The 23,278-nt window shown below is 36.7% G+C and overlaps 3 protein-coding genes across 3 annotated transcripts; 2 read left to right on the top strand and 1 right to left on the bottom strand.

The window, feature by feature from the left end:
• Positions 1-1,796: 1,796 nt before the first annotated feature.
• On the bottom strand, positions 1,797-13,446 carry LOC134814812 (LIM domain kinase 1-like). The gene is made up of 13 exons (XM_063823097.1): positions 13,281-13,446; positions 12,744-12,886; positions 12,492-12,570; positions 12,215-12,299; positions 11,654-11,745; positions 9,019-9,105; positions 8,660-8,876; positions 8,435-8,557; positions 6,952-7,054; positions 6,346-6,470; positions 3,954-4,092; positions 3,151-3,230; positions 1,797-2,938 (listed from the first exon to the last, which is right to left on the bottom strand). Exons 4-13 carry the CDS (start codon positions 12,287-12,289, stop codon positions 2,621-2,623), a joined length of 1,359 nt encoding a protein of 452 aa, XP_063679167.1. The 5' UTR covers positions 12,290-12,299; positions 12,492-12,570; positions 12,744-12,886; positions 13,281-13,446; the 3' UTR covers positions 1,797-2,620.
• Positions 9,941-11,572, top strand: LOC134815217 (procathepsin L-like). Its single transcript, XM_063823734.1, has 3 exons — positions 9,941-10,314; positions 10,421-10,540; positions 10,698-11,572. The coding sequence occupies exons 1-3, from the start codon at positions 10,035-10,037 to the stop codon at positions 11,528-11,530; spliced, it is 1,233 nt and encodes a 410-aa protein (XP_063679804.1). The 5' UTR covers positions 9,941-10,034; the 3' UTR covers positions 11,531-11,572.
• A 7,255-nt stretch (positions 13,447-20,701) lies between the features above and the next one.
• LOC134815243 (mitochondrial sodium/calcium exchanger protein-like) lies at positions 20,702-23,083 on the top strand. The gene has a single exon (XM_063823757.1). It carries the CDS (start codon positions 20,720-20,722, stop codon positions 22,604-22,606), a length of 1,887 nt encoding a protein of 628 aa, XP_063679827.1. The 5' UTR covers positions 20,702-20,719; the 3' UTR covers positions 22,607-23,083.
• The last annotated feature ends 195 nt before the right edge of the window (positions 23,084-23,278 follow it).

Here is a 23,278-nt window from a genome sequence, read left to right as displayed (position 1 = left end):
GTATTTAGTGACCCAAATGAAGCCCACATCGAGGAAAGCCTTGCTGGATTGAACCCTGTGCCAGTTAAGGAACTCGATCAAATGCAATTCTCAGTGAACGATATCTCAGAAGCCATCAAGGAACTGGACCCGTATTCATCGACCCCTGATGGTGATATCCCTGCTAGGATCCTGACCAAATGTAGAGAGACATTGTCCGAGCCCATATTTCTACTCTGGCAAGATTCTTTTGAAACTGGAGTAATCCCTCCTAGCATGAAAACGCAGTTTATTACCCCTGTCTACAAGAAGGGTGACCGCACAGAGGCTGCCAACTACCGCCCTGTTTCTATAACATCGCATATCATCAAGATCTTCGAAAGAGTGATACGAAACAACCTTGTCGAACATATGGAAGCGAATAACTTTCTTTCACCGCATCAACATGGATTTCGCAAAAAGAGGAGCTGCCTAACTCAACTCTTAGACCATGTAGATACCATATTGAAAAGCCTGAACAGTGGCGAAGAAGTAGATGTCATATACCTCGATTACGCCAAGGCGTTCGATAAGGTGGATCACAACATACTACTTGCAAAAGCAAAACGTTACGGAATTCATGGAAACATGCTCCAGTGGTTAAGCGAATTCCTAACAAACCGTCTCCAGACAGTGGTCGTTGAAGGAACTAAGTCATCCTTCCAGCTGGTGATAAGTGGAGTGCCACAAGGTACAGTGTTGGGACCGATTCTGTTCATTCTCTACATCGATGACCAATTGGACGCACTGCTTACCTCTCTTGGAAAGATATTTGCTGATGACACTAAACTCATCGGTAAAATATTGGACTTGGCCACCAAAGCATCGCTACAAGAAGACCTCTTCAATGTCATTGCCTGGGCTCGAAGAAACAATATGCAGCTCAATGAAGCCAAATTTGAGATCCTCAACTATACGCTCAATAATTCTCTTCTGCTACGAAATCTGCCATTTACAAATGATCTGCTCAGTTACACTCTTACAACAGGTCAAATAATTGAGCCAGCAGAAACTGTCAGGGACTTGGGGGTGATTTTATCAAACGACTGCTCTTGGACTCCCCACATCCAGAAAATGATCCAATCAGCAAGCACTATGTCATCCTGGGTTCTTAGCGTCTTCAAAGATAGATCACAATTTCTCATGCTTACCCTCTTCAAAACCATGGTGCGGAGTAAGCTAGAATATTGCTGCCCTGTCTGGAATCCAGCCAAGACCATGGACATAGAGGCTATAGAAAACGTTCAACGACAATTTACCCGACGCATTAACGGATGCAGTGGTTTAGACTACTGGGAACGTCTCACGAAACTCAATATCATATCATTGCAGAGACGTCGAGAAAGGTACATCTTGATCCACACATGGAAAATTCTCAATGGCCTGGCCCCAAATGATATTGGCATGCTGTTCAAAAACAACCCCCGACATGGAATAAAAGCTACTGTACCAGCACTGAACAACAAATCACAGCGTTCTGTGGCAACTCACTATGAAAACTCGTTTGGAGTGAAAGCGGCACAGCTGTGGAATCTTCTCCCCAAAGAAATTAATTCCATCTCTACTTTGGACCTGTTAAAATCGTCACTGGCTAAATTCCTTAAAGAATTCCCCGACACACCTCCGACTAAAGGATACACCGCTACTAACAACAACTCACTCTTGGAATGGTACTTACAAAAAGACCCCTGTGGAGTGATAGGAGGACGTACTTGATACTGTTGTCCTGAAGCGATCCCAGCCAAACCTACTCAAAGTACTCAAAAGTAAGTATTGCAATAATTTCGAGTGTGTTCATTCAAATTCAACACAGGAATTTTCCTCATGCGATACACTCTTGAGTCTTGGTCATAACACATATTTTACACACGCGTCTGCGAAGGTTCGAAATTCGCAACATAGTTGTCACTGCGCACTTATCATGGTGACAGACTCTCCACTCCGCATAACTTTCACAAAGTGTACAAATTCTACGTACATAACTGACGTCGGTTCTCACCAGACTTCACTTCTGGTAGCTGGATGAGGTTATAGCAGGGCTGGCCAAATAAAGTTATGCTCAATATAGTCATTCTCATAACGAGGATACTTGAAACTTTCGGATACGTTTGTAAAGTTCACTCAGATGAGACATTTCTCGAGAGGGATTATAATTTTTCCACATCATACGAGACGGTAGCTGACATTTCTTTGACATTTAAGTGACCATCATAAAATTGAATCACAACTGCTCATCAATTCTCAATGTACCTTAGGCGAAAATTTATAAACGAGGCCGATGTAATCTATGTGTCTAACATTATTGACGTGACTAAACTTTTCAATCTTATGATTATGTCTTAAAAATGTCTAATAAATCTCAAATAAAAACATAAGCGGAACATGTTAAAATTTATTCTTCCGTTACTAACAAGTTTATTATTAGTATTATCTAGTCTGATATAAGAAACATTATTTTCAATCGTTCATCTCCTATGAAATTCTGTATTTTATAATCTCAGCCTGGTTGGATAATTTCTCTTATGTATTTTAAAACGTTTCCTCAATATTCAATTTTACAAACATGGGTTTCAAGAAATATAAAATAAACAGACAATTCTGCTTAGTCATCCTCCGATATACTATGAAGTGTTCGAGTGATCGAGAAAAGTATTTCATTGTATTCTTGAGGAGATTCACTGTCCTTGAATTTCACCAAAAATTCGCAGACTTTAGAAAAAGGAGGTCTAAGTTCGGGAGCAGGACAGCAGCACTGCAGGACAACCGACAAGAAAGGTTCCGGACAGTCAAAAGGAACCAGATCTCTGTAAGCGGTCTCGTCAACTCCCCAGTCGATTATCTTGCGAGGTAAATAGTCAGGATCCGCTTTTATCCGGGCTATCAGCTCACACATCACTATCCCGTACGAGAATACGTCAACCTGGCGTTTTGGTGTCAGTTTATGGTTTTTAATCGACGGTTAAGTTATTTGTAGTTTCCGCTAACGCAAGTAAATAGCTGGTCACAGACCAACCGTCAAACGAACGTCTAAATCGCTAGATAATAGAGCTAAGAGCTAGTGATTGGAACTGCTTCATATTAATGAAACTCGTGAATAAACATCAGACTTGTTATTAAGAAGCCAGGAGGTACCTTCAAGTTGTATGGTTTGTCTAGTATCATTTCAGGAGCTCGCCAGTAAATAGCACCCACTGAATTACTCCTACGTTTACCTGAAGAAAAAGAGATTTTTGAGTGTAAGAAACATTTATCGTTCCAAAAAAGGACGGTCTTTGGTGAGTGGTATGTCCAGAATATTATGAATGTTATTAATAAAGTTTCAGTTTTAAACTAAGATGTAAATGATTGTTTGTGAAGTACAGTATTACACAACTTGATAGGTAATACTTCATAAACGATAATTTTCCGGAAGCTTCCTGCTACTCAAAAGTGGATGTAGATATATGCAAGCTGTACCGCTAGAAACTTCTAGAAAGTTCCTTCTGATTATCAAATTGCAGTTTTAATGTAATAATACGGGTCGCGGGCGACCGAATTAAATTCTATGTTTGCCAAGAAAACATGATCTCTTTTGGATTTGCTGTCACTTAGTAACAAATCAAATTTAAATGATTTTCCCAAAAGAAAAACGATTTGTCATACCTTGCATCAAAATATTAGCCTTTATGTATCTACCTACCTGTTTTTTTCACGGAACGTAATTTGCAAAGGGTTTAGACATTACGCAATACGCGCTCAACATAATATGTTTACAAACACAAATTATAATATTCACTTTGTTTACAGCTCAAACATGATAGTATACAAGCGAAACATTAGCTTATTATTCTCTGAAAATTAGAGCAGAAAAGTCTAAAGTTTCAGTCGTACAATAATCATAATGACAAATTACATATTACCAATTACAAATTACAAATTACAACATGTTCTCTTACCGGGAGCAATGGGAGGGCTAAGATAAGTGTAATTTGTGAGCGACGTTTGTTGATATTGAGCAAGTCCGAAATCTGCCACTACGACAGTTCCATCTTTTCGCAATAAACAGTTCTTACTGGTCAGATCTCTATGTATTATCTGAAATGTATATATTAAATGTATATATGTATAATATATTGAGTCAGCTTTATTTAACGTATTATGAGAGTCATTAAAGAGTTTCAGTAGAGCACACTCAGCCATAATTTTACAGCGTACATTACCGAGGTTGCAAGAGAGTCTAATAATGGCTCGGTTATCAGGTAGTCCGTTTTTTCATTATAAAAACTGAAGAGATCTCAAAAATACTGCACCATAACATTGCGTTTAACACAGATACAATCTGCAGTCTTTGAGACGTGGTTTCTCATTAGCAGTCTAGAATTACAGTCCCGTCTAAAGATAAGGAACACCCTTAAATTCCGTCTGTAACCAGTGAAATTTCACGGCACCACAATTACCAGCTCCCATTAATAATTTTTAACGTGAATATCTGGATTGTTCACCTGGTGAACTCGCTGTGATGGTAACACGACATCTGTCCGACAGCGACATCTGTCCGACAGCACTATTTTCGTGTGTTTGAAGTGATATCTCAAGTTTGGCACATAGAAATTTATCCAAACTTGCACGAATTATTTGTCTTAAAGCTATCTTACTATCTAGAAAGTTTCAAGAAAATCGTATCGTTGGATCTCCAGATATATGCTTTGGAACCACTGAAAACCACCGAATTGGATATATTTTTTGTGTTTAAGGTAATATCTTAAACTTGGCTCATAGAAACTCGCTCAAACTTACACATATTATTCGTCCTATAACCACCATACTTTATGGAAAGTTTTAAGAAAATCGTACGGTAGGATCCGACATAAACTATTGTCCAAATAACCTATTTTCTGATTCGGACAGATGTCGCTGTCGGACAGATGTCGCCCAATCCGCTGTGATATATCAATATGTAAAGAATGTTGAGACCTCCGGGCTGTGCCAAATAGGAAATATAGCTTATACAATTAATACAGTGTTATAGACACTGTGTTTTAATTGTAGACATCCTGTATTAATGTGGGGCCACAGTTAAATAACTACACGGCTAACGGCCGCATTAATCCTTTTTTTAACTCCTTTGAAGAATCGTAAAATAAGCCCAAGAAAACATGCCAAATAGCTTTCATTTCATTCTAACAAGACTGAAACAGTATAAAATACTGAAAACACTAGAAAAACGATGTTTATTTTAGGTATTCTGACTCCAGGAATTTTATTTTATCAAGTAATTAAGTGATCTTCCCACGTCAATTTCCCGTGAGAATACGGTTAATTATATTGTTAACCAGCAACATACACTAGTAATTGCAAAGCAGTTATTTGTAATCATGTAAATTGTTTGTACATTTCTGTTAAGTCAATGATTAGATCAAAAATCTAGATAAGATTTCATGAAATATTACATAATTCTTATTAAGTATTAGCAGTGTTTTTCGTGAAATCACAGTGATAATTGAATAAAATGTTATTTGCAGCGCGCAGTGGTTGGATTGAAGCCAGCTTCAAGACATCTGTAAAATCAGGAGGAAAGTAAAAATCACAGCTTATATATAGCATGTATAGGCTACCTGAGGGTAAATACCTACATCAGTACTAGTGAACAATTTCAAATATTCTAGTTCAAATAAAATACGATTTGAACTTTCGATAAATAAGGATTGTCAATCAATTCCGAGTGCATTGTCGACACTAACTAATACAGATTACGTGTATGTTTATCCAGATATGTACTTTTTGACACATTATATTAATATATATGCTGAGGCATTTAAGGTATTATTAATTATAGCTATATATATATACTTTGCAAGGTATCATAAGTTAAAAGGTGATTTTGAGAGGCTTCGAAAGTAAAACTTAGTAACAATTCTTTAAATTTTTTCGGAAACCGAGTAGCAATAGTAGGTTTTCATGGGTTCTTGTAAAACTAGATATACCTAGTCCCCCTTATGTTAACTGAACATACGTTATAAGTATCATCTACTTTTTCGTCTGAGATGTCTCAAGAATTTTACAAATTCTAAATATTCCAGCTATTTCCAAATCAATTCAGCAGTTAAGAGCACAAAACAAGTTACCTCTAAAACGATTTTAAAACCTTTCATTTTCTAGGCCAGTATTTATTCAACTTTATTAACCCCCTCTCTCCGTTCGAAATATTTTGAAGTTCAGGTTTAGTAGAGTCAATTAGAAACAATGAACAAATAAGACCAGTATATTGATTAGACTGATAATTATACAACCACTGCTGGAAATGTGTTGTGTAACTTTACCAAGATACCTAGTACCTACCCTACCTACCTCTTTTGAGTGAAGATAGGACATTCCTTGACTAACATCCAGTGCAATTTTAAGTCGTTGAGACCAGGGTATGTCCACATTTCTCCTCTTTATCAGATTCCTCAACGTTCCTCCTTCCACATGTTCTAGAAGTAAGTTATGTTAATAAAAGTAAGACCTTTCACAGGTCACCAGATTATTGTCGAATACATTTCGCACGAGGATGATTAAAATATGGCTACAAATGTAAGCATACTATCATACATCTGGGTTTACGTAAGGTGAGGCATACAGTATTATAATAGTGTTATAATAGTATTATATTCGTGTTATAATAGTGTTATAATAGTGTTATAATAGTATTATAATAGTGTTATAACTCTACTCTGACAAGGATCACTTCATCCAGTATTTTTATAATTTTAAAAGTTTTTCATAACATTATCACGATCAAGATAATTATGTGACATGTATTGAATTCAGGGAGGGGCAAATATTAAGGCGCTACGAATTTATTAGTCAGTATACGATTCACATTTAATCTCTTGTCGGCAAAAAATGCAACTTTAAAAATTAAAAGTTATGTAAAATTGAATAAAGTTGATGAATATAAATAATATTACTCGCCGGTGAGAAGAGAGAAGGAAGGTGGGTTAGAGACGATTCCTTTGAAAGAGAGAACATTCACGTGCTTCAGATTCTTTAGGAGAGCCACTTCGTCTACAAATAACTGAGCATTTTATTAATTATATTATTATTAAATTATAAACCAAGTCAAAGTATTTTTTCTTGTAAAATATATAATTCACTGTAACATTCTGGAATTAGGAATACCTAGAAACATAATGTTTCACTTGTGACAATTGTAAAATATAATCGTTGGTACATCTTGGGTAAAAGAACATTTTCATGACATATTCTTGTAGATAAGGAGGTTTACTGGAAAAGTGACGTCCAATCTGCTAATGTTAAAAGTTCTGAGTGTACAAGACCAGGTAGGACCTGCTCTCTCTCACTCTCGGAGAGTAATAACACCTATCTTACAACAGTTCACACAGGTTATTGAACAATCGGGAGATATGATCAGTAGAAATTACTATCACGTCTCTTAAACAACATGACAATTAACTGTAACATGGCCGATAGTTATAAGTTGACGCAGGGGAGTTTATACCAATTACAGAAACAAATTACCGCCTCCCAGGTTCAGCGTGATAACAGGATTACAGACCTGTTACCCGATACAACTCCTTGACATCAGATACAACTGATCACCACAAGTTCATTATCCTCGACATGGTCAGAGTTATCTCTTGATTGCTAACATGTTTCAATAGATTTGGCCAACATACAATATAATCTCAGACACAATGTTGGTTATTTTAGGCTCTAAGGAACGTTCAGAACATATAAGGAATTTTAAAAAGGAGCAGATTTATGGGTTTTTTTGTGGTAATGCATAGTGGTCGCATTAACTATCTTTCAACTTTATAATATTTTAGCCGTCTAACTTTGGATGGTCGAACATTTGTGACATTATTTTGAGATTTGACGAACTGGTTTGATTTCAAAACTAAGGTAGCTACTTAAAACAGAGGCAATTCTGAATTATGCATGAAAATATCAACTGATTCTCGAATATACTTCTGTATTACTAAATCTATTCGTGTAACGATAACAAGCTAAATCGCTCCTCACAGTAACTATACACAATGGTAGCATTTAAACTTATTGATTCTCCATCAGTACTTCTCACAATTATATAGCGTAGAAATTATAATTTATAATTTATCTTAGTTTTGTAAGTTGTAATGGGGCCGTCCAATAAAAGTCCAGACCTCAGTGACGGCACATAAGGAGTAAGGACGTGTGTACTGTGTAATTACATACCATACGCTCTTTACTCAAGACCGCCACGGTACATTTATCTTACAGCGCATTTAACCAGGTCATGAACGGATTCACGTAGGATAACCAAAATGCTCAAAAATCGTATACAAAACTTTTTGGTAAAGTTAGACCAAAAGCTCAAAAATGAAACAATTTTGTTCATTTCAGGGTGTAAAACAATTTTCGGTTGTTCCTCACATTCTAAAGAAAATATACGTACACTGGCAGAGGAAGGGTCAACATTTTGAAGTTCTTTAAGGCAGATTCTCTCTCCCGTCTCCACAAACCGAGCACGACAAACTCGACCGAAGAAACCTTGCCCGACAACTTCTCCAACTTCAACCTGTGATATGTTATCATCTGATCCAGGTGAAACCATCCCACATATAATAAATTCATCGAGAAACGAAAATGACAATAATCTAACAAGTACAATTATTTTAACCTGGGACGGTTTGAAGATGTAGCTGGCTGGCTGAGTATCCAAGGGTGGCGGGGAAGTGGAGAGAGCCTTGAGAAGTCTGCGTTTGTGTTGCCGAGTTGAGGGAGGGGGAGGAGAAGGAGGGGTTGTTGGTGGCGGGCTCGCATCACTCGCATTCCGTGATCGCATTCCAGCTGGGTTAACCGTTAGGGTAACCGTCTGATCCAGATTTATACCACCCCTGGTATCATAAGATTATAACTAGATTATAATTAGGTTATAATAAACAAGCTAGTTTACAGGTAATGTACATCAGCAATGTTTATTTCGTCTTGTTGATTCAACAAGACGAGATAAACTTAAAATATGGAATATACACTCACAAGTTGGTACTGCTGACTAATCTGTCATTAATAGCAATGATAACGTCACCAGTCCTTAGAAAACTGTATTTAGGTGCTTCTTTTACCCTGTAGCAAATATTATTCAATTAAAATAAGAAGTATACTGAAAAAACTCAGTACATCTAGCAAACTCTGTGAGTGTAACTGATTGATAAAAACAGAGTGAAGAATATCAAAATGATCAGTTAAATGGAAACAAGGTCATTAGTCTTCATATTCAGCCTATGTTATTTATCGCAAAAAATGGCATTTTGGCACTTTACTCGTTGGTTGAGTGTTTTTTTACTGTACTCTTGAAGTTGAAGTGTTATTGTTAAGGTGTGACTTGACTGTTCGCTTACTGTGCGTTATTAATGTGCTTCACCTGTGCTTTAACTATAAGTCAGCTAAATGCAAAGTTGCCCAACGCTTACGTTCCCATAGTGTGTACTGTGTAATTTGTCAAAATCCGTAGTTTCTATTAGAATCGGAACCAACTATCAAGGCCTCAGAATAAATGAAGGCTAAAGATGCGCTTCCTCGTGAGGTTTTGTGATGTTTCACGTGTTTCCATCACATTTCACACAAATTAAAAGTGAACTGTGAATGTTGTGAATCACTCCAACGAACAATTATAGCCAGGGGGGACACTTTTCTCGTTCTTGAAGAGAGATGGAACAATACTGTGACAGAGTTTATGTCTTTGTAAAATGCCGGGTACCGAGCAGGTGATGACTGTTTTAAAATCTTTCTAGAAAGGAAGCTAAACTTATACAGGTGTTAACTTTTCAAAGCTTTAACTGTAAACAGGCCAGCTTCACAAAGTTTCTAAGCAGATGGTAAACCTTTTGTCAGTTCTCATAAGTGGTCCGTTACATATCACTCGAAAAATGAGTTATCACATCGTCCCGTGGTTAGCACCTGTACAGAAACAAAGAGGTGTCTTTGTTAAACCGCCCCTTAAATTTGTGCACCGCCAAGGAAACTTTTAATTCATAGTTTAAACTCCGGGAATCATGATTTTACTAATATCTCTGCTGGTGGCCGCTACCTGTGCTCATGAAGACCGACTTAAAGCAATACTGCGATCCCCAAAAGCGACCCTGCGAGCGTATGGTCAGTACAAAGCAGATCAGAAACTCAGTTTCGGACCAAGTGAGGATAGGATGAGGTTAAAGATGTGGCGCAGTTCGGCGGAAATTGTGGCGGAACAGAACTCAAGACAGGACAGCAGTGTTACTCTCGAACTTAATTTCTTTGCGGTCATGACTGCTGAGGAACGAAATCGATATCTCGGTGAGTGATCTACGAATTTATATCACAGCGTTTCTTTTCTGTGCACTTTGGGTGTACTCCTTCAGAGCCATTAAAACTTGAAGAAACCTATAAAAATATTTCCCAGGTATGAATGGCACTTCTGGAATCAAAGCGAAACCAAGAACACTCAGTTCCGTTTTATCTGACACTCCAGCTGAAGTGGACTGGACCGAGAAAGGGCTGGTTACTGCAATCAAAGATCAAGGTATTATCCCTGCTATCCCCTATGATATTAATTGTTTGTAGGTATTAAAAAACATGATAACATCTACAATCTACATGTATACTTAATAGATTCACTTAATCGGACGACTTGATGACCAACTTTATAAACTAAACTCAGAACATATTGCAATTTGCAGCTAGTTGCGGATCTTGCTGGACTTTTGGTGCAGTGGGAGGTCTGGAGACACGATACGCTCTCTTGGAGAACTCCGCCCTCCGAAACTTTGCAGAGAAGGAATATTTGGACTGTGTCTATGAAGGGTTAGCAGATGGATGTAACGGGGGGTGGATGCAGGAGTGCTACGAGTACTCAGCAGCAAATGGAGGGAGACTTGCTGCGACAGCAGATTATCTTTACCAAGCTGTGGATGAGAAGTGTTTAGGAGCAGAGAAACCAGATGCCATGATCGCTGCAAAGATCGTAGGATACGTCAAGGTGGCTGAGAATGAAATGGCGAACATCGAGGCTATAGCTGAGGGCTCTATAACAGTTGCATTTGAAGCGACGAAGTTCTTCCAGCTTTACCAAACTGGCATCATTAAGGACATGACTTGTACAGGATCTCTGAATCACGCGGTAACTGCAGTAGGTTACACAGAAAAGTATATTCTGGTGAAAAACAGCTGGGGTGGCGACTGGGGAGAATCAGGGTATGTCAGATATATGAGAGGGCATCACAACTGTGGACTCTATCTCGACTCCTACTATCCCGATCTGGAGGTGACGGGCGTGGCAGATAGTAATCCTGACGAAGCAACTGACTACGTTGTTCCAGATAATGACGACAGGTTTGACCCAGTTCTTTGCAAAGACAAGTACATGAAGTGCACACTGGCTCACTGCAAGGACATCACATATGCGGAGAGGTACTGCGCTAAAACATGCAACAAGTGTACAGAAGGAGGATGTCCTTCAGGAACGATCCTTTGCAGTGATGACGTGTGCCGACACCAGCACATGTGTCCGTAAACAATAGATTTTCAGTTTATTTCTATAATTGAAATCTAAAAACGATTCTTACTGTTTCAATTTACTTCATTGAAATTATAAAGATAAAGAAACGAAAAGAGTTAAGTTATTGATAAACAATACCTGAGCTGAAATTCATCAGAAAAGTCAGTGTTTAAGTCTCCCCACCTAACTTGAACCCTCCTCTCATTTGATATCAGAGATAACATGTTACACTGAAAGTCAAACGTAAACATCAAATAAAAAACGAATAAATTCATTTTTTAAAGGAGACTGATATTCATATAATCCTGATATCAGTAGTATTAATGTTTTCTATGATTCCGTAATTCTTAAGATGAGCAGACGCTTTTGTACAACAATGCGCTTACATAGCCAATTAATTACATAGCCAATTAATTGCTATTAAACAATATATCAGAGCTTCAAAACTTCAGTTTATTATCTTCTGTCACAAAGATCACATAATTAAACTTCCGGTGGAGGTATAGCAAACTGAGCTACATATTTAATTGTTTTGTCTAACTAGGCTACAACTTACACGTAATTACTGTGTACAACTAAGCTACGCATATAACAGAGTAGTTGAACTAACTCATACAAAGCTTGCCACACAGTCGCCCTGAAATCGTGACAACTAATTTGCAGGTAAACTTTTAATCGTAATAAAATAATGTGACCTACCTGTGTACAGTTATCACAAATAATCTGACCCCCCTCGCTAAGCGTATAGTGTTCTTTTGTCCCCAGTGTGAACATCGTAAACACCCTGTGTAATTATTCTAGGTCATTTGTTTTACATGAACACTCTAGAATAATTCGTACTTTTTATACTATGCAACAATATGTTATCGTTCAGATGAGCTACATAATATTACATTCAGTTCAAAGTCCACTAATTACTTAGTTTTTATTTTGAATTTATTTTTGAAAAATGTTACAAAACCGTGAGTTATTTCACCTGTATGGTATTTATTATCATTGAATATAACGTAACAAGTTCCCAGATATTCCTTGCACACAGTACACCCACCAACAACCTTAAGTAGATTAAATGTTACAATTTTATATGATTTTCATAAGATGGCAGGAAATAATGGAGCAGAGAATATACAGGAATGCACTTTTTTAGAAACATTGAGCAATGGAATGTTAAATAAATTAAGTAATAATGAATATAACATAGTGATGCAAAATACAGGAAATACAGAACCTTTGTCATGCATTGATTGCACACGAGTCGGCCCTCGAGTTGGTGGTAGTCAGTAAGCTCAGTTGTGCATTTGGAGCAAACAAAACAGTTGACATGCCACGAATCTCCTTCGGCCATGATAACCGTTCCTGCATTGATCGGATCTGATGGAAATGTAGTCATTTTATTTTTATGTTACACAGATAAATATTATCGTAGTTTTAGTAAAAAATTGTGGAATTTGGTGCTTAGAAATATGATGAACTAATGCATCAGATGTTAATCTTTTTGTCATCTGGCTGTATCAATGAAAAGATGAAAGAATACTTTCATTTATGAGCAGAACAAAAGCCAGTCATGAATTATAAAAGATTAGGCACTAATATACCTGAGCATAACTAATACCTGAGCATAACTAATACCTGAGCATAACTAATACCTGAGCATAACTAATACCTGAGCATAACTAATACCTGAGCATAACTAATACCTGAGCATAACTAATACCTGAGCATAACTAATACCTGAGCATAACTAATACCTGAGCATAACTAATACCTGAGCATAACTTGCACGTTTTACGGAAATCAGTTAACACTTCATTTGACAGGGAGCTGGAGCGACGCAGTCTATCTGTACTCGATCTGTTCTCAACTCTGATGCTAGATGCTCGAAATGAGCCTGTACTACTTCTTCTTTGCATATCTTTTCATTTAACATTGCTTTAAAGGTCATTTTAAGTATGATAACGGCAAGTAATAAAAAAATAGTAAGAATAATAGAAGTGTTAGCTTCCTTACAAATTTCAGAGGAAATTTAATAATGAAGGCGTCCCATAAGTCAGTGGGGGACCCATAAGTCTGATTCAAGACGTTTCGACTTATTACTCAATCAGTGACTACTAGGTTGAGTTAATTCTTTTTAGTATTATATATCATTCGAGGAATATGTCAAATCAAATAATAGCAACGTTATTTTATTTCAAATGAAGGTTCAATTCAATAATAATGTTTTTCCTGAAGAGATGGAAGTTCTAGCTACTCAGATGACAAAGATATCAAGCATAAAATGTTTGTTCGTAACGTGGAATCGAAATTGGGTTGACACTACTATTCAAATCGTGCCGTATCATAATATCACATAATCACCCAATGAATGTTTGATAACAAGATAAACTATATGATTGATATCTTCGTCATTTTAAATCTGTTACACATCATTTTTTTGTTGCTTTCACATTATTTCCACAGTTTGCATCAAAACGAAAAATCTGGTCTTATGGAAACATATTTAACTTCCATCCTCAAAACATCACTGATCTAGCTGGTGTGCTCTCCAATGCAACTTTTCGCCAAACATACTTCCAGACCAAGGGTTATCTATCCAAATACTGGCCAGTGCATAATGCTATACAAGTTATGACCATTTATCCGATTTATCGTTTCAGTGTGTGCAAAAACTTTCAGGCCGCACATTCCTTGCCCCTTTAGTTGTCTGAGCTTCCACTATTCAATGAGCAGTCAAGGACAAAAATTCAGACACCCAGTGGGCATTATATTTTAATGAATTTTTATAAATTTGTGGATTCTGTAAAATGAGCTAAATTAAAAATTAAATATCATGTTAATTGAAATGTCTTGTTTTATTGACAACATCGAATTGAACTTATTTCTAAATTATTCCTACTTATTTGCAACTAATGTAAATCCAATAAAAAGTAAAGATAATCCTGGAAATATAGTGGGGCTAATTTCCAAACACAGAAGTGCTGGAGCGTGCAAGGATAAATCCAATAGAGCAAACCGCATGTGCTGGTTTTGCCATGTCACCAGAATGCCAGACACTACGCTACTTAAGTACATGCTTAACTGGACCCCTGCGGGACCTTGGGAGAAGATCTAGGGGTCGTCCAAGAAAGAACTGGATGAAAGACACCTATAATCAAGTACAAGTAAGTAATTTACAATTTCAAGCGTTTGTCAACTTAACTTGAATGGATAACTTAAATCATGAAATCATGAATAAAGTATAACTTTCCTATTGGGTAAATAATAATGATAAAGATAATAAGTTGATTTCTCCTTTTTGAGTTACTTTTTATTTGATTTGATTTGGGTCTCTATTTTTTATTCTCTTTTTCTGCAAGCCCTGTCTTTTGCTTTTTCTACTTTTATTCTCCTCTGGTCCCTAGGGTTAGGTGACTAACACAAGGGCAGGTTTTAAGAGCCGACCTGAAATGTAAGCAATGAAAATTAAACTAAATTTGTATATTATATTGATTGATGAGGATGATGATCAATCTCTTTACACTCGACTGTCACGAGACTTTATCAAACTGTTCTCTAGCTGTAACTGGCCCTGAACGAGTATTCGAAACCATAATACTCTAATTTGATTCCATCCCTAACCCAATCCCTGACAAAAGCATTTGCTGCAACCCTAATGCCTAACCCTAACGATCAGAAATTACACCAATTTCTATATAATACGGTCATAACACGCGATTGAGACAGTTTTTCGTCAATATAGCGCCAGGAGAGCATTTTTAGAAAAATCTCAAAGATCGGGATAAGTGTAAAGTAATTTAGCACGCTCGGATTGATGAAACAAATGCTCAAAAATATATTACATATATTCAATATCGTTGTTAAACTTCCAAAACATCTAATTTGCAATTGGAATCAGCGTCCAAAATACACTACAAAATACACTACACCGATTGAGATCTATTTTATATTTCATACTCAAAGGGCCTTTTTTTTTATTAAATACTTTTCAAATTTTACAGAGTACAGCAATAGATGAATATAAAATAGAATCGTTCAAAATATCGCCCCCATCTGTAAAATATGATGGGCACCCAAACACGGTAAACACATAGTGAACTATGTCCGCAGTAACTTGGACCCATTACATCGAATTAATCTAAATCCAAAAATTTATGAAAAACTATTTAATAACAAACAAATCCATGGTGAATAACTGTGGATAAAGAGTCAAAATTGGTATTTCAATACGTCAAATTCCAGATACATTAGATACAGGTCTGAAACGGTCATTAATGTGTGAGAAGGTGTGCGGGTGAAGTGTGATATGATGTTGAAAGTATAGGAAGGTAGATAAAAAAAATTAATAAAACAAAAATAATAATAATATGGGGAGCAAAGAGACTAGGCTAGACTGTTGTTTCACTGTCCAATAAACATTTCCAGAGATGCTTAGTGACCTCAGCTTTGAAAAGACTAGTAGACACAATCTGTCTTACCTGTAAAGGGAGTCCATTCCACAGTATATGGGTTCTGTAGAAAAATGATTTTGCCAGTGGGCTATTTGAGGTACATGTGGTGTGTGAATTCTGACTTAACTTAGGTAAAATTGATGACACAATAGACAGACTGTCGAGGTGGCAACGTCTTAGTCGAGAAGTGCCCTGATATAAAGAGAGATAGTGAGGCAGCGATACAGGAATTAAATTGTTAAGAACTTTGTGGAAAAAAAAATTTTTTGAAAATTTGGGCGAGCGATTTAGTAGGAGCGAATTTTGGTTGACGATTGTCAACCCATCGAGATCGTTGCTTTGCGAAGCAGAGCAACGATCGACTTGCTTCGATGCGAAGCAAGAATGCTAGTTTGTAGTTCGCGCGGCGCGTCGAAGCGGCGAAGTCCTCCAAGAGCGAATTCGCATAGCAACAATCTGGATTCTGGAAGTAAGGGTTGACGTCGCCAATCAAAATATAGCGCGCCTACATTGTACATTAATTCAAATTTAAAGCACGCCGCGCATTTTTTGTCAACAAAACTTTCACAAGTAAAACAAAATTTAAGTAAAACAAATTTTAAATTTTATTGCCATATTACAAATCAAATCAAATCAAAATATAATGACACAAACATCATCACATATCATCAAAAATATATTTACTAAAGTTTAAAAATTACCTTAAATCTATTAGCCTAGACAACCAAGTTAAAATGAATCTAATTTACATACTTTCCACTACTATATAAGTTGATAAAGCGTTTTTTAGCAACATGAGGATTATTACACACAAGATATTCACTGTGCTTTTCTTTATTAGTAGCATAATTTAATTCCTCTATAAATCTGATACCAATCGTATATACTAAAAATACTCTAGCACAATTGTAACTGCAGTTTTACAGAACTCTAAATGCTTACTGAACACTCTTGCAGGTACCACCCGTATTCACACTCAGACCTGAGTTTAGTCATTTTCCGATACGAGATTGGGGACGGGTTCTATAAACAAACAAACAAACAATTTAATTCCTCAATCTTTCCTAATACTTCGTCCGAAACATAGGAAAAATGACTATCATTTACAGATCCGTTTAAAATAGTTTCTTTTTTGAAAGCCTCTAATCTTATTTTAAAACTTAACACAGTCCCTTAATTCTTGACATCCGAGGGGAGTTTGTTCCAATATGGTCTCATCCTCTCCGGAAGAAAAGAACTGTGGACTTTCTTCATAATTTTACTGCTATTTTTACTGCATCTACTGTTTGATATCACATTAAGACCAGATCTGCTCATACTGTACAAACCAGCTCCGTAATTGGCCAAACCACTTATCATTTTAAAAGATTCAATGAGGTCCCCACGTATTCGCCGCTCTGCCAACGTTGTTAAATTGAGGATTTCCAGTCGACGACTGTATTATTATATTATGGAGTACCCACCTCGTCAATCAGACGGGTAAACCGCCTCTGGACGCTCTCCAGCTACAATGAATAATAATATCATAATAAACATAGTTAAACTTGAACATCCGATAATAAACTCATGAATATTAGATTAGCTTCATGAAATGTGATGTAAAATTCGCTTTTTTGTTTTTACTATATAGGGTAAGGCACGTAATTTTGTCAGGGTACCTAATTTTGTCATTTTGCTCTGAAAAACTGCCTCGGCTCGGAATTTCAGCTTGAAAGAAAAGGTTTGTGTATAAAAAGAAAGCTTAGACTTTGCTGAAACTGCTCCTACAAAGTTTAAGTTTCTAGCTCTTTTGCATCTGTGTCAAAAATGAAGGCAAAACTGTTAACCCACAGAGGGGAGCTGAAACCAGGTTTTCGATCAAACGCTGCCATGTGTAGTCAAACGTCGCCAAAAGTTGCTCTCGTCCAATGAAATCGCTGCATTATGTAAGCCAAGCTCCGCATATGAATATATGTAATTCAATTATGCATACCGACTTGCAAAATGCAGCGATTTCATTGGACGAGAGCAACTGTTGGCGACGTTTGACTACAAATGGCAGCATTTGATCGAAAACCTGGTTTCAGCCCCCCCTGTGAACCCGAAAAATAAATAAGATCCTTAAAGTTTTCTTAAGGAATTTTCAAAATTTTGATTTATTGCTATTTCAAAAGTAATTGAGCTAGCTTCATGCTATTATTATTACATTGCATATTTCAAATATCTTCTACAGCAGAAGTATACGTACAAATTTTCAAGTCTCTAGCGCAATTATTATTCAAGTTACAGAGGGTGACAAAATTAGGTTCGATTTTGCCAAAAGTACCTAATTTTGTCAAAAAAATCGACCTTTCTCAAATTTCTTGTAAATCACAGATTGTGTTGAAAATGGCCTTATACAACTATTCTGAAGTTTTTTTGCTCATAGGATATGTATAAGGCACTTATAATAGCATTTAAACACTTATAATAGCATATTTTCGCCGAGAAATATACTGTAATTCTGGGTTTTAAAGAGCTATTGGTAAATATAGTTTCGTGAATCAGTAACCAATATTGATTCATGCTTCATAGAAAGTTTTCAAGATGCCAGTGGTTTCAGGGGCATTTGGGGGCTATTTTCTAAGATTAGATACCCAAAAAGTGTCATCTTTTCATCAAGCTACAAAACTATGAAAACATCATATCTTTGGGATTTTTGAGGTCAATGTTGGTAAAAAAGCGCTCGAATGATGCATCCAGGTAGTCTAAAATACCGAGAAACGGTTACTTTTTGCACAATCTTCAAGTGACAAAATTAGGTTCGGGGTGACAAAATTAAGTAGAGTCACCTAATTTTGTCATTTTTTCAAAATAATTTTTTTGAACATCTTCAACCCCAGCAATTTCGATCATTTTTGTGTTAGAACTTGCCTAGACTGTCTACTATAACATGGTGGAGGTTTCATCTAAATCGGAATTTCAGACGAGGTTAAAACCCATGGTTTATATCAGGCAGTCGGAAAATTACCAAAAATGACAAAATTATGTGCTTTACCCTACTACTCGAAAATTCGTCTCAATCATAATTTTTTTACTGTGCAACTCAAAATTAAATTACAATTTTGAAGCAGAAGTGATAATTAAACATAGACTTGTAAAATTATTGCATTATAAATTTTCAGCACAATATTTTGACATTTATAGCATGACTGTAGGGTTGCTGATTCACAAACTATAATTGAAAAGTGTAGTTACATAAATTCGTAGTTGTATTGTGTATGCTTTAGTCATCATACTTTTGATTCAATTCTGTTCAACCCCAGAGCCAAATATCGCATGTCTAATATAATGCATCTTTTGAATTTAATTAATGATATTTAAAATGGAGTCTTATGGTAAGTATTTATAGTAAATTATAATATAGTGAATTATAATATATCATTTTTAATAGACTTCGAATACAGTTAATGAACTGACATTAACAGCTCGGTTTGATTCATTGTAATAAATCATGACGGGAAAAAAGCACGATTCAAAGTCTATTTGAAAGTGACATGTATGATTATATAATGATGATGATATAATAATGTAATGATGATGATCAAGTCTATACTTCTTCTTTACTCGACTTAAATATTTCCTGTCCCTGGGGATTTATTTTACTTTAGGCTGTTACACACTATTACAATTTCCAAGGTCCTTCACTGATGCCCTTTGCTTTTGACTTTTAGAATATAGTTTATTATTATGTTCTCACAGAGCTGAATGTTACTTCTCATTAATTTGGATACAAAATTGAGCAGTAATACTTCTACTATTGGGGTCAGGGCACTTTAAATCACGTCACACATTTAGAGAGCAGTGGCGTAACGAAGTGCCCCCGCTGAACCCGCTGCGCCAACAGGCAACATTACGCCACTGTTAGAGGGCTCTATTATCTAATGAACAAGTACCATGCTTTTTGAGACTATCAAGTTATTTTGTTGGCGCCTTCTCCCCCGAAAAAGTGCCCTTCCCTAAAATTATACAATTTAGGTGATTTGAGAGGATACGCCGGTAAAATCTCTAAGTAAAATACAATTTTTATTTTCCACAGAAGAATCAATACATATTGAATTATAAATATCCGATAATTCCATTAATAATCTCTATTATAATTCAGAAAATTCTGTACGTACGACCGCCCACGTGCAAATCAGACGAGAAATAGAAATTTAGGTAACAACCAAAAGGTTCCATAGCAACGGTGTTTTAATGCACACATGCACGTGCAAAGATTTAACGTCATATTGATCGGTTTTGTGGTAATTACGTTGTGTTTAAAGTGTTTTATATTTAAATCGGCTGTATCTTCGGTTGGGATGGATATTTTTGATGCAATTAAAACTTTCTTTCAAAGAATACTACTAGCTTTGTCCCTGTTACCACAGGCTTTCTAGTCATTAATAAAGTGTTTCTAGAGCAAAACGCGCAGTTTTGCTAGTACCTCAGTTAATTTTTTCAAAATTGTCCCACATTCAAACGACAATTTGGCGCCCCCTAAGATGGCGATGCCCCCACCCCCCCCCCCCCCTGCACAGTGCACAACAGGGTCAGTAGGGCCCCTCATTATGCCACTGGTTTCCTTCATTCATTTGAGTATTATTTGACAAAGAAGGACTATGTTTCTTTATAAATCAGTGAATTTATCGGAAATGTATACTGGTTATTGTTTTACCTTCTTTTGAACAAAATTTATTTTGCAGTTTAACCGAAATGTAATACTTCATACCTCATCTGACATCTCCTTGCAGGTATTATGGCTGATTGTGATGACTATCATAACCTTCCCAATAAAAGTGAGCAGTGTGAATTTATCTCACAGACAGAGTCCTGCGAAGATAATGATGGACTTGTTCACTACTTAAAGTTTCCATACTGTAACTTACCTGCTGCAATTCCACTTGCAGATATCATTCTCTTCGCTTGGATTGGATATCTTTTCGTCTGTCTTGCTGTGACAGCTGAGGATTATTTCTGCCCTGCACTTACTTCTATCTCAAAGATGCTAAAGCTTTCTCAAAATGTTGCTGGAGTTACTTTCCTGGCTCTTGGTAATGGTTCACCTGATATCTTTAGTTGTATCGCAGCATTAGGCTCCGGAAATATAGAAACATCTTTCCTTGCTCTAGGGGCCATGTTTGGAGCTGGTCTGTTTGTGAACACAGTTGTGATAGGTGCTGTAACAGTCTCACAAGACGGGTATGTACTAGCCAGACGACCATTTTTTAGAGATTGTATCTTTTATCTAGCTGCAACGTACTGGACTTGGTATAACTGCTATAACAAACAGCTGAACCTGGCCACAGGTATTGGATACATAGCACTCTATGCGGCGTATGTCTTCTTAGTAATTATTGGCAGGCTGGTGTTTCAAAAGTTCATTAAGAAGCAATCTCTCACAACAGCTGTCAATCCTGATCCAAACATAGATTCGAATTATGCTGCTGACACAAGGGGTGGCGATCTTCTTAATGTTGACCGAGAAAACATCCCAATTGTTGAATCTGATACGGATGAAAACACGCAGCTAGGCCCAATTGAAATTGATGAAGATGGTGGGGGAGATTGGACTGAAATGCCTGGTGTTAGATCTGCTGCATTTACTAGAGCACTTGCTGTGGCTCAAACATTGCCCTATCTTGGTCAAGGCCAATCCCATCAAAGGTTTGGGTCAGTAAATGGGTTAGAGACAGCAGAGACACCGCTTTTAAGACATGATATTAGCTACAGCTCACCTCTGCAGGGGAACACATCAGAATATGAATATCCTTCCTATTCAATGGGTGCTGTCAAACAAATGGCCCACAATTTTGTCCTTGCCATGAACCCCATTCATCTGGACGACTGGGAGGCAGAATATTCGCTTAAAGATAAAATATTCGATGTTGTGAGTGCACCTGGGAACATCATTTTCAGGATAAGCATTCCTGTAGTCGATCTTGATGCTCCTCTGCTTGGATGGAGCAAACTGCTAAATTCTCTTCAGTTACTGATCTGTCCTGTGATTACCTGTCTACTGCTTGAGCAGACAAATAATACGCTTATTTCTGTTCCTGTGCCAGTTATAGCAGCATGCATTGGTTTTATGTTCATGATCGTCATGCTATTAACGTCTTCTCAAGGAGAAACCCCATTTTACTTCAAAGCAGTTTACACCCTTCTGGGCTTCCTCATGAGCATCCTGTGGATCTACACTATTGCTAACGAGATTGTCAGCCTCCTCTCTGCTTTCGGGCACATGTTTATGATAAATGGGGCAATTTTGGGACTCACTGTTTTGTCCTGGGCAAACAGTGTGGGGGATCTGGTTTCAGACGTTGCTATGGCAAAGCAGGGATATCCACAGATGGCGGTGTCTGCTTGTATTGGTGGTCCCTGCCTGAATATGCTTCTTGGAATCGGTCTTGCTAGTACCATTGCTATTCTAAAGCATGGTAGGCCCTTAGAGTTGAAACTGAGTGGCAGTTTGATTATATCGTCAGCCTTTCTCATGTTCACCATCTGTGGACACTTAGTTGCTGTACCGCTGATGAAGTTCAGAATTAGAAAATGGTATGGATATTATGTATTTGCTTTGTATGCTTGCTTTTTGGTCATTGCTTTGCTAAATGTCACACACGTCTTCGAAATAAATGGCTCCTGATCTCTTACTGTAACGGTTGCTGAACAAGCAAGTTTTAATATTAGATGTTATCTATCTGCCCTAATCTGATTTCAACTGTTTTAATTTATACTGATTTATTTTTAATCCTAATCTAATATCTAAATTGATTATCTACGGCTTTGATCGTCATCGCCAGTTGATCCAGACAAGATGCAATTTCAAATTATGTTTATAGAAGCGTTAATATTTTGTGGATAATCCTTAAAGTGATGTTGTTAGGTTTGAATATTTATAGAATGTGATTTTAGAAATTTAGACATGAGTTTTTCTGAGATTTATGTTAGTTACTAAGGTTTCTAGTGAAAGACATTGTTTCGAAATCATATCTTTTAATCAGAACTGAAACAGTGTTGTTTGATGAATTTATCTGTCAGCACTCAGCTTTTGTTTTTTGAAGGTTGTAATGTTTTAAATGAGAAACTGTTCTTTTGCACGGAAAAAAATATGAGAATTGTTTTGTTATGTACTATATTATGATCATAAATATCTTTTTACTGTATTTGTGATGAATGAATTATTTGCTTATAATTGATTTCTTATCAAAGATTCACGCATGTTTTGTTTTAAATATTGAGTGTTCTCAGTTGATGATTTTCACATACTTTCATATGAATGAGTGTAGTGCCTTATCGAGTACAGTGTAGACATTTC

The sequence above is a fragment of the Bolinopsis microptera genome, chromosome 5 (genome assembly GCF_026151205.1).
Source record: "Bolinopsis microptera isolate Bmic1 chromosome 5, MBARI_Bmic_1.0, whole genome shotgun sequence".
NCBI lineage: Eukaryota > Metazoa > Ctenophora > Tentaculata > Lobata > Bolinopsidae > Bolinopsis > Bolinopsis microptera.
This window is presented reverse-complemented; position numbering and strand designations above follow the sequence as displayed.

What these genes read in the sequence shown, in the direction of transcription:
- LOC134815217 (XM_063823734.1), top strand. Translation starts at nt 10,035, where the DNA reads ATGATTTTACTAATATCTCTGCTGGTGGCCGCTACCTGTGCTCATGAA. An exon ending in GGAACGAAATCGATATCTCG is followed by an intron (nt 10,315 to 10,420) that starts GTGAGTGATCTA and finishes AATATTTCCCAG; the next exon opens with GTATGAATGGCACTTCTGGA. An exon ending in TACTGCAATCAAAGATCAAG is followed by an intron (nt 10,541 to 10,697) that starts GTATTATCCCTG and finishes TGCAATTTGCAG; the next exon opens with CTAGTTGCGGATCTTGCTGG.
- LOC134814812 (XM_063823097.1), bottom strand. Translation starts at nt 12,289, where the DNA reads ATGTTCACACTGGGGACAAAAGAACACTATACGCTTAGCGAGGGGGGT. An exon ending in TCTGATGAATTTCAGCTCAG is followed by an intron (nt 9,106 to 11,653) that starts GTATTGTTTATC and finishes TATTTGCTACAG; the next exon opens with GGTAAAAGAAGCACCTAAAT. An exon ending in TTCCTTCTCTCTTCTCACCG is followed by an intron (nt 6,471 to 6,951) that starts GCGAGTAATATT and finishes ACTTACTTCTAG; the next exon opens with AACATGTGGAAGGAGGAACG.
- LOC134815243 (XM_063823757.1), top strand. Translation starts at nt 20,720, where the DNA reads ATGGCTGATTGTGATGACTATCATAACCTTCCCAATAAAAGTGAGCAG.